The 14,011-nt window shown below is 39.6% G+C and overlaps 1 protein-coding gene across 1 annotated transcript; it reads right to left on the bottom strand.

Moving 5' to 3' along the window:
• Positions 1 to 5,046: 5,046 nt before the first annotated feature.
• Positions 5,047 to 6,321, bottom strand: LOC122549490 (tigger transposable element-derived protein 1-like). Its single transcript, XM_043689349.1, has one exon. It carries the CDS (start codon positions 6,319 to 6,321, stop codon positions 5,047 to 5,049), a length of 1,275 nt encoding a protein of 424 aa, XP_043545284.1.
• Between the last annotated feature and the right edge of the window lie 7,690 nt (positions 6,322 to 14,011).

Raw genomic sequence — 14,011 nt, 5'->3', positions numbered from 1 at the left:
AAGTGACCTAGGTTTACTGATAAACCAGATCACAGGTAAATCTCTGTTTCCTGATTCACTAGCCTGTGCCTTTAAGCAGTTGTCTAGGTTTGAATATTAGGAAGGACATTGTCAGACTCAGAGACAAGGGCAACAAACTAAAAGGAGCCCAAGGTTTGAATGGAAGCAAAACTATAAGAAAGACAAGGTTAATTAAATAAATTGGAATTCACCAAAGTGTTGCAATTCTGGTTCTCTTCAGCTAAGTAGAATTAATTCACCCTGTGCTTCCTCATAACATCTTTTTTTAATACATGTGCATCTTATATATAAATATTTGAACAACAATTTATATGTTTTCATCCTACAGCATTCCATTAGTGTTTTCCTCCTTCTAATAACTAGAAGATAATGCAGTCAGTATATCATTATTTTAGCATCATTGCAGATCACATGCTTGCCAGTAACTGATGCCAAAATTGTGGTTGAAAAAAGGGATTGTGTTAGCAATAATTTCTATTTTACAAGAAATTTCTGAATTTGAAGATGGGATAAAACAAGGCTATAAACATATTGATAACATCTTTCAAGATATTGCATTATAAAATGGTTTCCTTGTAAATGACTTCTATTTATATTCTAACATTCTGAGGGAGAGTAGCTCCATCTTTGAAGAGATTAATGTATTTGTCTCATCTCTCTACAATCACAGATTGTACACCAGTGGAGACTAAGCTCATCACATGGTCATATGGTATGGTGCCAGGATTCCAAACCGTGTTCTAGTGCCACTACCCAGAAGGGACCCATGCTGAGTTGTAATTGCATTCAGAGCTGGCATATTTGCAAATGGCTGACTTTGTTCTCAAAGCAATCAGTTGTAAGCTGGCCAAGGATAGAAAGAAGAGGTCTGAAATTTGGAAGCTGCCTTCTATGAGTTGTATAAAACTATATTTAAACAGCAGATATCTTTTGTTGCGATATTTGCCATACATGAAGATTATGAAAAAGGGATTTTTAAACAAATCTTTATAAATATTAATGGAACAGCATAGCTTAGAGGAATAAATTATTTACAAAGGATATTTGTCATGCTGCAAACCCATCAGGGTATTATTGTAGAGCTTAACTCCTGAGCTCTGGGTGCAGGAGAGAGAACCGAAGCTGGGTAATGAGTTCAGTTGGAGGAGTTCCTCCTATTAATGTCCTGTGACTACATATCACTCATTACCTTGTCTCCCAGATGCAAAGGGGATTTTTAGCTCGTCATGACCTCTTAAATTCATGGGTTTTGCCAACATGGTCCATCAGCTTTTTTCTATTCATTCATGGGATGTAAGCATCATTGGCAGGCCAGCATTTATTGTCCAACCTTAGTTAGCCTTGAGAAGGTGGCAGTGAGCTGCCTTCTTGAACCGCTGCAGTCCACCTGCTATAGGTCGACCCACAAAGCCCTTGGGTCAGGAATTTCAGGATTTTGGCCCAGCAATGGTGATATATTTCCAAGTCAGGATGGTGAGAGGCTTGGAGGGGAACTTGCAGATGATGGTGTTCCTGTGTATCTGCTGCCCTTGTCCTTCTAGATGGAAGTGGTAGGGGGTTTGGACGGTACTGTCTAAGGAGTTTTGGTGAATTTCTGCAGTGCATCTTGCTACTGAGTTGTGGTGGTGGAGAGAGCAGATGTGGTGCCAATCAAGGGGGATGCTTTGTCCTTAGTGTTAAGCATTTTGTGTGTTTGTGCTGCACCCATCCAGGCAAGTGGGGAGTATTCTATCACACTCCTGACTTGTGACTTGCACATAATGGACAGGATCTGGGAGTCAGGAAGTGAGTTACTCACTGCAGTATTTCTAGCCTCTGATCTGTAGCCACTATATTGATGTGGTGAGTCAAGTTGCGATTCTGGTCAATAGTAACTCAAGAGTGTTGATAGTGTGGGATTCAGTGTTGTTAACACCATTAAATGACAAGGGGCAGTGGTTAGATTTTCTTTTATTGTCCAGAGGTTGTTGCATTTGAAAATGGACTGCTTCTGTATCTGAGGAGTTAATCATGGTGCTGAACATTATAATCATCAGCAATCATCAGCAAACATTTCCACTTCTGATATACGGAAGGTCATAAATGAAGAGCTGACGATGGTTGAGCCTAGGACACTACCCTGACATACCCTGCAGAGATGTCCTGGAGCTGAAATGACTGACCTACAACAACCACAACCACTTTTCTATGTGCCAGGTATGGCTCCAACTACAAAAAATTTGCCCCCTAATATTCATTGATTCCAGTTTTGCTAGGGCTCCTGTTGCCACACACAATTGAATGCAGCCTTGATATCAAGCACTGTCACTCTCACCTCACCTCTGGAATTTAGTTCTTCTGTCCAAGGTGGCAAGGAGGTCAGGAGCTAAGTGGCCCTGATGGAACCCAAACTGAGGTCAAATATATTTTTCCCCTTTTGTTGGTTCCCTCAGGACATGCTAAAGACCTAATGTAGTAGCTATGTCCTTTAGGACCCACCCAGTTCAATCAGGAATGCTACTGCCAAGCCAATCTTGGTGGTTGACACTGAAATCCCCCATCAAGAGTATATACTGTGCCCATGCCACCCTCAGGACTTCCGCCAACTGTTGTTCAAACTGGAGGAGTCCTGATTCATCAGCAGGAGGTTTCCTTTCCCATGTTTGACCTGAAGGCATAAAACTCATGGGGTCTGGGGTCAATGTTGAGGAATCCCAGAGAAACTTCCTCCCAACCTGTTGCTTGACTAGTCTGTGAGACAGCTCTCTCAACTTTGGCACTAGTCCCCAGATGTCAGTGAGGAGGACTTTGCAGAGTCGACAGGGCTATTTCTGCCCACGTCCATGCCATTGATGCCAGGTGGGCCATAATTTCTTTGTTGAGACTTCGTAGTGACAGATACAACCGAGTAGCTTGCTAGGCCATTTCAGAGAGCAGTTGAGTGTCAACTACAAAGCCTAGCTATGTTCTTTATTTGCTTTCTGAGAATGCGGGTGCATTGAAAGGCTATCATTTATTGCCCATCCCTAGTTGCCATCCTGAATTGCCATTGAGCAAGGTGTGGTGAGCTTTTGATTTTAAACCACCGCAGTATTCAAGTTTAATATGAATCACAGGATGATTCAGTATTGTAGCACAAAACAATTTTGAATTACCAGGAGCAAATATAATGTTTATGAACTTTCGTTGAGATCTAGGGAAGAGATAATACAGAATGGAAAAATACATAAAGCAAAAATTAAATTCAGTGGCTCCTGGTGATATTAAAATTTTATATCAAATTATTCTCTATAATTCAAGCTCATAATCTTCAAATTACTGAGGTTCTTTCAAATTATTATTTTAGTTCATTCCTTTCTTCAACAATATTTGCCAGTGTTCATGTGCATCATGTCCCAATATCCTTTGATCCTCCTCTGGTAGACAGGCTTTCAACGATGTGGGCCCTAAGATCTGGAAGCCTTCCTACCTTTCTATTTCTTCAACATGATAACTTTGACCAATTCCTTGTTCATCTGCTATAATATCTCCAAAGCAGGCTTGATGTCAAACCTTGTTTGATGACACCCCTATGAAATAGTTTGTGATGTTTTACAATGTCATGTGAATAAATGAATATGAGTTGTTGCTTGATAAGACTTTGCTTTCTGTGATCGAAGCTGAATGTAATGCGTAATAACCTGCTACAGTACAAATAATTGCTGCTACAACTACTAGACAAAATACCAAAATGATATAGATTTTTTAAAAATTACTAGTCTAAGAAATGTGGGTGTCACTGACTAAGTAGAATTTATTGTCCATCCCTAATTGTCCTGAATGCAGTTAAGAGACAAATATATTGCTGTCGGTCTGGAAACACATGTAGGTCAGACCAAGTAAGGATGGCAGATTCCAGTTTCCAAAGGACAGTAGTGAACCAGGTAGGTTTTGATTACAATTGATCGAGGTTGCATTGTAATGCTGTCATGTAATCTCAGTTTGATGTCATCATGCTGTGGATACCAGTGTGCAGTGGGACTTGTAGTACACCACAGCACTCCTGTAATCTAATGATTCTGTGATCTTAACAACTTCTGTGAACATGGTCTCTTTTGGTGATCCCTTCTTCCCAACTTCCTCTGTAGCATTCTGTGCTGCTCTATGGAGCCTCTCCTCATTCTCCCAGTCAATGTGAACGTGTCCTCCCAGCCCTCCCAGGCAAGAAAGAATTGGCTTGAAAACAAATCTTTAAGCCACCAAAAGCAGTTCCTCAACAGCAGCCAGACCATTCCCTGGAGATTATTGTTAAATTGAATAAATATGAGAAAGTAGTGAAAGCACATTGAATTGTATCAACGGCCAGGAAAAATAATCAGCGGCCCAACTTATAATAGCTGATGACCCCATTAAATAGCACTGATAGGGATTTACCATGCTAGTGAATAACTTGTCTGCTCCAGGAAGTTAAGCAAAAACACAAGATGGAGCTTGGAGCTCCAAAATGACAGCTGATTGACATAACCTACAGACAGTAGCAACTCGACCTTCGAACTTAATCCATTCCGGGATCCAGTTCGCGAACTGAAAAGTTCGCAAACTGAATCAATTTTCCCATTGTTCGGATATTTCCGGAGTCTTTTCTCTTTTTTGTCTCTTGGAGGTTGGTGATGCCACAAGAAAACGATCCAGAGAAACTTGTTTTTTTCTTTGTTGCAGAATTTTCTGAAAATGAGACATCACATTGTCATTTAAAATGTTCACTGCTCTGTTGGTCACAGTTTTGTTAGGGTGATGCCTCTCATCAAAAGCCTGCACTTCACTCCATTTCCTACAAATGTCTTTGATTTGAACACTTTATACACCTTCCTTCTCTTCTTCCTCCTCTCCAGAATGCTCCTGCTGCATAACCTTCACCTGCTCCTGTTGCAATTCAACAAGATCTTCTGTGCTGAGTTCTTGTCTGTGTCCTCCACCAGCTCCGCCACATCATCCTCATCGACCTCCAAGCCCATATTTTGGCCCAGGGTCACAATCTCGTTCACTACATTTACTGATGTCTCCTCGTCAAAACCTTCGAAGTCTCTCAGGTTCACAATCTGGCCAAAGTTTCCTCCAGGCCGACTGCAACGTACGGAAAGAGACCTCGTTCCATGCCTTATCAATAAGGCTTATGCAGTGGAGGATATTGAAGTGGTCCTTCCAGTACTGACCAAGGTTCAAATCTGTGTCGTTGGTGACCTGGAAACACCTGGCGAACAGAGCCTTCGTATATAATTTTTTGAAATTTGCAATGACATTCTGGTCCATGCGTTGGATGAGAGGAGTGGTGCTGGGAGGAAGGAACTTTACTTTTATGAAGTCATATTCAAGGTCCAAGTCTTCTTTCAAATTTGGAGGATGGGCAGGAGCATTGTCCATTACTAGAAGACACTTAAGAGGCAAATTATTTGTTTCAAGATATTCCCTGACAGCTGGTGCAAAAACTTTTGTCAACCATTCCATAAAAATCATTCGCGTGACCCAAGCCTTGCTATTTGCCCTCCACATTACCAGGAGTTTAGCCTTCAACATATTATTGAGTTTAAAAACGCGAGGATTTTCAGAGTGGTAGACTAATAGAGGCTTAATCTTGCAATCCCCACTTGCATTCGCGCACAATAAAAGCGTTAGCCTGTCCTTCATTTGTTTGTGGTCCGGTAGTGTCTTCTTCTCTTGGGTTATGTAGGTCCTTTTGGGCATTTTTTTCCAGAAAAGTCCAGTTTCATCACAGTTAAAAACTTGATGTGAGACATAACCTTCATCTTCAACAAACTTATTGAATTCCTTCTCAAAGTCCTCCGCTGCCTTTTTGTCTGAACTAGCCGCTTCTCCATGCCTTATTACACTATGGATTCTAGTTCGTTGACGAAATTTATCAAACCAGCCTCTGCTGGCTTTAAATTCTTCAACGCTAGCAATACTTGTACTCGGCGGTGTCGCCAACAAATCATGGTGTATGTGTAGAGCCTTCTCGCAGATTATAGTCTCGTTAACACTATCTCCAGCAAGCTCTTTTTGATTTATCCAAACTAATAATAATTTTTCAACCTCGTCTAACAATTTAGGCCTTTGCTTCATTAAAATAGTCACTCCTTTAGCCACGTCAGCTGCTTTTAGTGCCTCTTTGTTCTTTAGGGTAGTACAGGTAGTCAATTTCGCCATGTTGTACTGCATAGCGAGATCAGATACGCGAGCACCATTCTCGTGTTTAGCTATTATTTCCTTCTTTGTTTCTACAGTAATACGTTTAGGCTTCTTAACACCACTAACACTACCACTTTTCACTTTCTTGGGAGCCATAATGAGGGCTAATTTAATGCAAAAAACAAAAAAAAATGTAAGAATGCTTGGACATTGGATGTTCACAGCACACGCGCCAAAGACGAACTGAATGAGATCATGCGGGGCCCGAGAGCTTTTACGTTCAAAGCGCACGTAGAAAAGCAAAACAATGACAATGAAACCACGGGCTTTTTGCGTTCGTACCTTCGTTCGTACCTTGAATTTCGTGCGTACTTTGAAGCAAAATTTTACTTACAATCCTGTTCGTAAACCGATTTGTTTGTGAACAGGGTCGTTCGTATGTCGAGGCGCTACTGTATCTCCAGCAGGCAATATGTCAGCTCTGTAGTCCCTTTACCAATATGACATCTCATGTATTTTGCAATAGATATGTGTGTATGTATACACTGAGGTTGCCATTTCAGAATTCTGAAGAGCCCATAGTGCCCAAGTAACAAGCGCTAACAAGTCCAATTTTAATCCACATGGAAGTAACTTTCACTTTCACCAACTGGATGGTGACTAGAGTAGATTACCTGTTGCTTATAGAACACCCCCAATTTGATTTCGTTGGTTTAAATGATAATTTAGTTCATTTTTAAAGTTGGATTCGCTAACATTTCACAAAACCATAAAATCTGTCTCTCCTACAGACAATGTTTTCATTTTGATTTATCACAAATTCTACATTATCATTTCTCTAATCAGCATAAGTGGAGAAATGCAGAATTTCTACCTGACCAAAAGATAGAAACATAGAAAATAGGAGCAGAAGGCCATTCAACCCTTCGAGCCTGTTCCACCATTCAGTATGATCATTGCTCATCATCCAACTCAGTACCCTGTTCTCACTTTGTCCCCAAATCCTTTGATCTTTAAAGCTGAAGAACTACATCTAACTCCTTCTTGAAAGCATTAAATGATTTGGCCTCAACACTTTTTTTCTGGCAGAGAATTCCACAGACTCACCACCCTCTCGGTAAAGAAATATCTCCTCAACTCAGTCCTAGATGGCCTACCCCATATCCTTAGATCGTCAATCCTAGTTATGAACTCTCCGCTCATCAGGAATATCCTTCCTGTATTTGCCCTGCCTCGTCCTGTTAGAATAAATTGATTTCTATAAGAACCCCCTTCACTCTTTTAAACTGTAGTGAATATAGTCCTAACTAATCCAGTTTTTCTTCATGCGTCAGTCCTGCCATTCTAGGAATCAGTCTGTTAACCTTGTTTGCACTCCCTTTACAGCCAGAGCATCCTGCTCCTGATAAAGATATCAAAACTGCACACAATACTCCAGCCTTTAAGATAGTCACTTAATCCATAATATTCTGATATCACAATTTAAGTTACATTAATTTCCTCTCCCAGTGTAGTGCTTCTGGCCTGCTAGAGGCCAGTTTGGGAATTTTGACATGCACTACCCAAAGATTTTACATATCTTTTATTAATATGTAGACTTGTTGGGCCGACGGTGTCGACTTGTTGGGCCAAAGGGCCTGTTTCCATACTGTAAGTAATCTAAAAAAAAAATTGGGCAGCACGGTGGCACAGTGGTTAGCACTGCTGCCTCGGGTTAAATTCCCATCTCAGGCGACTGACTGTGTGGAGTTTGCACATTCTCCCCGTGTCTGTGTGGGTTTCTCCTGGTTTCTATGGTGCTCTGGTTTCCTCCCACAGTCCAAAAAAATGTGCAGGTTAGATGAATTGCCCATAGTGTTAGGTGTAGGGAAATGGGTGTGCTTTGGTGGGTTGGTGTGGACTTGCTGGGCTGAAGGGCCTGTTTCCACACTGTAAGTAATCTAAAAAAAAACCTACAGGAGGTTGTCACTTAAATTTTCAAAATTTGTTGCTTGAATGAAGTTTTGTGCTGAGTGAAAATTTATAAAATTGCCCCCAATTTGCTTTCTAATGTATCCCACTTCGGTCCCAGAAGCACAAAAATCATATAGTTTCACAGAGTATTAGATATGCGTTAGATAATAAAGACTGATGATCTTCAAGGAGTTAATTAGTTTTACCTCCTGCTTCTGTATTAAATTTCACAGATCCTCTACTCTGTTGGGAATATAAATTCTTTATAATGTCTAACATCATTTCTAGTTTGCTAAATCTGTACTTGTGCCCTACTTTCATGCTCATGGACTAAGTTAAATAGCTTGCTTATATCAAACATTATCTGTGTGTTTCCATATTCTAAAGGTCACCTGCCCTCACTTATTTTTTCTTCAATTAAAATCAATTCCCATCAACAGAAGGTTGAATTTAAGCAGACAGCAGCCAAGTGATTCTCACACGAGACAAGCAACTGAAAGGTTTTGAAAGGCCATATCTTACTGTAGCAAATTGTAAAATATTCTGTCAATTTGTGGGTCAGCAATCAGTGAACATACATTTAAATTGTCCAAATAACAAAATTCAGACAGTTTCACTCAAGTCATTCGGAGAGGAATCTAATGAATATATATATATATATATAAGGGTCCTATTCTCTACTCTGTCTTTGATCCCTAATGCTTTCAAGCCAACTTGGCTTGGATATAAATATGAATTATTAGCCCACATATTTCTAAAAGTGATGACTAACATGTCATGGCTAGTGAATAGCTGACATAAAGAATTAAATTGTCTAGTCTATTATTGTATTGTTGTCACTCCTTCACAAACTTTCCTAAGCTCCTTTTCTGTGAAAGAAATTACAAAGAAACATTCAAATCTTCATGAAGTTTTGATGCTTCTCACATCCATTGTGCTTTAATGTAGGGAAACTCAGCAACCAATTTTCTCACTGTTTTTACAGGGTATCAATAAAATAAATCACCTGGTAGTCTGTTTTGAAGGTAGTCGTTGACAGTAAGTATTGGGCATGATGGAATGAAGTATATTTGGAGCTAAATTTTAGAAATTTATATTTCTGGCTTGAGCTTCACAAAGATATTAGTAGAAAATTATATGAGACACGTTAGTCTTATGCTCCTGAATTCTTTGTATGCACTTATATTGCCAAAAGTTCTAGGCTAGGAACATTATTTAGGTAAAAACAATGACTGCAGATGCTGGAAACCAGATTCTGGATTAATGGTGCTGGAAAAGCACAGCAGTTCAGGCAGCATCCGAGGAGCAGTAAAATCGACGTTTCGGGCAAAAGCCCTTAATCAGGAATGGCACATTATTTCACAATATTTAACTCTGATATCTAAACTTGATCTGCTGTGGAATATGTGGTAGTTGAGAAAACTCAAGTATTTTAATGATTTCATATGCACTTCTTTCCATAATGTTGTACATTTCTTTAAGCAGTGGCAGCTCTCTGATGCTTTTACCAGTTGCTTTTCTTTGTATTTGAGGACAAACCATAAGTGGTAGTATTCTCTTCACTGTGTAGGGAATTATAGTCAAAGCAAACCTGCTAACAGCTAGCAACTAATCATATAGTATCCCAAAAGGGAGCCAGCAAACAAAGACAGGAACTTTGGATGTTGGGATTCCCCCTCGAATCCCATTAACTTGATGCCTGTCATTGCACCCTTCCTCCTTCTAGGCTGAGATTAACTAACTCATCAAATTATAGGAGTCAACCAGATACTTTCCTGATTTATGCAGGTCTGTATTACCTTGCATATGACACTTAGATACTAAGTCTTTGGATCAGCAAGCTGAAGATTTTGGTGTTCAAAAACAATGAGATGGTAGAATCTTGATCCTTTATTGAAACTAAAAACTTCTTGCAATTCATCAATTTTATTGATTGAATCTAATTGAATCAACAAAGAGAAATGTGATTATGACTAAATAGTCTTTTTTATGTTTATGATTGAGGGAAAAATATTTATCATAACACCGGTGATATCAATGCAAAGAAAATTGAGAGCAGAAAGTCAATATTTTCTGATGCATATTTGTGGCAGGTGAGGAACATCATTGCTTGCAAGAATTTCAAAAATCTAATCTCATTAGTATGTGCACAACTTATAAAAGCACCAGAGATCAATAGATAGTGCATTTAATAAGTGAGTGGTGTGAGATGCTAATAGTGTTTGGGTAATTGCCAAAAAGAAATCATGATTTTTGAGCTCATGAGATCTCCTCGAATCTCAGGGACTCAGGAGAGCTGACACATCTCAAATGGAAAATCTTGGCTCTGCTTTCCAGTCATAAATCCTCAGCATTTTAATGGAACAACTGAGGTTTCTGCCAATATTGGGAGCGACTTAATCACTACCTTTCATTCCATCTTTTTTAATTGGTAGATTGAGCTGACAGATCAGAGTTGTTTTTTGTACATTCACTTTAGAATAACATCTATCTGCTTGTCCCAGTTCCAATTGCATATTCTTACCCTTTTATTTAAGAATTGTTGTTGGTTTACATAAATCCATTTATTGGTTGCAATATTCAAGTGTTGTATAGTTAAGCAAACATGAAAGTTAATGGTTGTTGTGTATTTCACTGAGAGTAATACATGGCCACCTGCAGGGAGCCGTTAATGAATAACTTTATTTATACCTTTCCATCAAAAGTGCAATATAAAAATAGCTCAGATCTTGCGATATATTACATCTACTCCTCACTTAATAAAATAATTGGTGCGCTAAAATATAAAACGATACGTGTGCATATGTTCTCTTAATGCAATACAATTAAACAAACATCAACAATACTTGAAAATTTAATAACTTGATTATATACTTCTTTTGCTGAAATCACAATCGAAACACGTGACCAATATTGCAGAAGTTGTTTACATGTAAGAAGAATTGATTTTCCTTAACACCAGTATCTAGTTGACACTAATGTTATTTCGCAATCAACAATGAAAAGAATATTTTTTCTTCCTTCCTACATTCTTTGAACTCAGCGATCTGGCCTGTTTCCCATTCTGGCTGTCTCTTTCAACTTCCATTCATTTAACTCTACTCTCTCAGCAGCTAACTGTATCAAATCAAAATTTTGACATTGACTGCCCATCCTATTTAATGGTTAGGACCATGACATTGGTTGATTTGTCTTAATTAATGAGCCTGACTGAGTTTACTCAACTAGGCAAACGTGAGGACTATAAATGCTGGAAACCACAGTTTAGATCAGAGTGGTGCTGGAAAAGCACAGCAGGTCAGACAGCATCCGAGGAGCAGGAAAATCTACATTTCGGGCAAAAGCCCTGCATCAGGATGATGAAGCCCTGATGAAGGGCTTTTGCTTGAAACATCGATTTTCCTGCTCCTCCGATGCTGCCTGATCTGCTGTGCTTTTCCAGCACCACTCTGATCTAAACTCTGAGTTTACTCAACTGGTTAGTTCTATGACACTGGCAGAAGTCCTGTTTCTTTTGGACATTCACTTTGGACTGTTAGAGAGATTTGAACTGTCGGTGGTTAATTATGCTCGCCCTTTCCTAAATTTCCTCTTTCGAACAGATGAACTACATGATCCTGATGGAGACTTCCTCCATATTTCATTAGATATGTGAATTGTACAGTCTCGTTATGAGATTTCCAATCACATGTTTCTTCCTATCACATCTGTAGTTTTTCACCAGCACCGAACTCTTCCAAACAGCATACATTGCTTTTGAAGTCAGCTTAAGCAAATTAAACCTTGTCCTGATGAACAGCTTATGCTCGAAGCATTGACGTTCCTGCTCCTCGGATGCTGCCTGACTGGCTGTGCTTTTCCAGCGCCACACTTTTTGACTCTGACCTCCAGTATCTGCAGTCCTCACTTTCTCCTCCTTGTCCTCGATATGTGCTTAACTCTTGCACGCTATCAGGATATGGCTGACTTTTCCACAGGTGCAGTATTTCGGAAACTTCTTTAAAAATTTGTTCAAGAAAATGGATGTCCCTAGTTGGGCCAGCATTTATTGCCATTTCCTAAATGCCTGAAAGACTAAAGAGAGCAGATTTTCAAATCCTTGCAAGCAGTGAGGTTCTTCATCTGCCACAAACACGCATCAGAAAATATTAACTCTCTACCCTCAGTTTTCTGTCATCTAATGTTAATGAATGGAAAATAACAGGCAAGTTTCTGACATACACTTGCACAAATGAGGTATATTGCCATTATTCAAGGGAATGATAATCTACTTTCTCAATTAGAGTGTAAGGATTTATGTAGGTGGCAGTGGTAGTAAATTGGTAGCACTTTTAACTCTGTATAAGAAAATTTGTATTTATAAATCTGGAGACTTGAGCACAGAAATCCAGTTTGATTATTCATTGCAGCACTAAAGAAGTACATCTTCCAGATGAGACTTTAAACTGGGTCCCCATCATCTCCCTCAGGTGGATATAGAAAATGAGGGCATTTAAATACTTCATGGCTACCATGGCAACGGCACCATTTAAATTTCTGACTCTGAGGCTGAGATTTTCCTGACTCAGCAGCGGCAGGAAAATCAAATAATTGGGCAGATTGACAGGAGGGAGATGCCGCCCCCATCCTGTCAGCTCAGGAATTACATCCGGAGCAGTAAGACAGACCTGCCTGACTAACTGCCATTAAAGGCCTTTAAATGATCAATTAACAAATAATTAAGTGTTCAGCCCACCACTGGTCTAATTGGCTATTTTCTTGGCAGCCGAAGAAAATGGCAACCTTGACAAGTGCTACAAAATGTGGCTTCCCTCCTTGGTTTAGGAGTTGTGAGGTAGGGCAGTAGACGTACCTCAGTTTGTCCCACTCTGAGAATGCTCGGGAAATGAGTGTAAGGTTAGCCAGCATTTGTTGCCCATCCCTAATTGCCCAGAGGGCAGTTGCTGTGGGTCTGGAGTCACATGTAGGCCAGACCAGGTAAGGACGGCAGTTACCTTCACTAATGTCCTTTAGGAAAGGAAACTGCTATCTTTACGTGGTCTGGCCTACATGTGACTCCAGACCCACAGCAATGTGGTTGACTCTCAACTGCGCTCTTGGCAATTAGGGATGAGCAATAAATGTTGTCTAGCCAATGATGCCTTCATCCTACTACAAAACAAAGAGAACAAAAGATCCTATTCTAACTATTACCATGAAGCCTGCAGGTTTGCCATTTTGGTGCCACATTGATCGACAAGTTTTCTTGTTAGTAGCAATGGGGAACATTTCACTCTTAAAGATGCCCATGCTCACACCTAGAATAAATAAGAGAAAATGTAAGAATGAGATTGTGTGATTTTGGCTATTGTGGCTTTGATGTTTTGAATTCCAGATCAGGAATAGAATGCCTTTGCAGTTTGCAAAAATCTTTTCATGCCATTTCAATGTCTCTGGCTTCTTGGTAGGCTTTTTGCTTCCTCTTATGTCTGGCCTGGATTTTAATTGTTTTTTTCAGCTTGATATATCTATATGATTTATAAGTTCATACCATACCCACAGAGACAAGAGAGAACTTCTTTAATTTGTGAATGTAGTCTACAACAGTGTCTCATGGCAAATACTTCTCTTCATGGAAGGCAACACTCAGTGCACTCTCATTCCTAGTCAATGCTTTATATGAGTCTGTCTGTCTGTACAGGTGAATAACTCCTCTAGTATTAATTGAAGAGTAAGATTGTTAACCTCAGTTTCCTGACCAATATTTATCTCCCAATCATCATCAGAAGAACAGATGATCTGGTCGTATGACATTGCTATTTTGGGAGTTTTCTGTGTGCAATTTGTCGACTGCATTTCCTGTGACAGGACTTCCCAAATACTTACTTTGCCTGTAAAATTTTTTGAAATATCT

The sequence above is a fragment of the Chiloscyllium plagiosum genome, chromosome 4 (assembly GCF_004010195.1).
Source record: "Chiloscyllium plagiosum isolate BGI_BamShark_2017 chromosome 4, ASM401019v2, whole genome shotgun sequence".
NCBI classification, from domain to species: Eukaryota; Metazoa; Chordata; class Chondrichthyes; order Orectolobiformes; family Hemiscylliidae; genus Chiloscyllium; species Chiloscyllium plagiosum.
This window is presented reverse-complemented; position numbering and strand designations above follow the sequence as displayed.

Bases quoted from the DNA above. Each gene is read 5' to 3' on its own strand.
- LOC122549490 (XM_043689349.1), bottom strand. From the start codon at position 6,321: ATGGCTCCCAAGAAAGTGAAAAGTGGTAGTGTTAGTGGTGTTAAGAAG.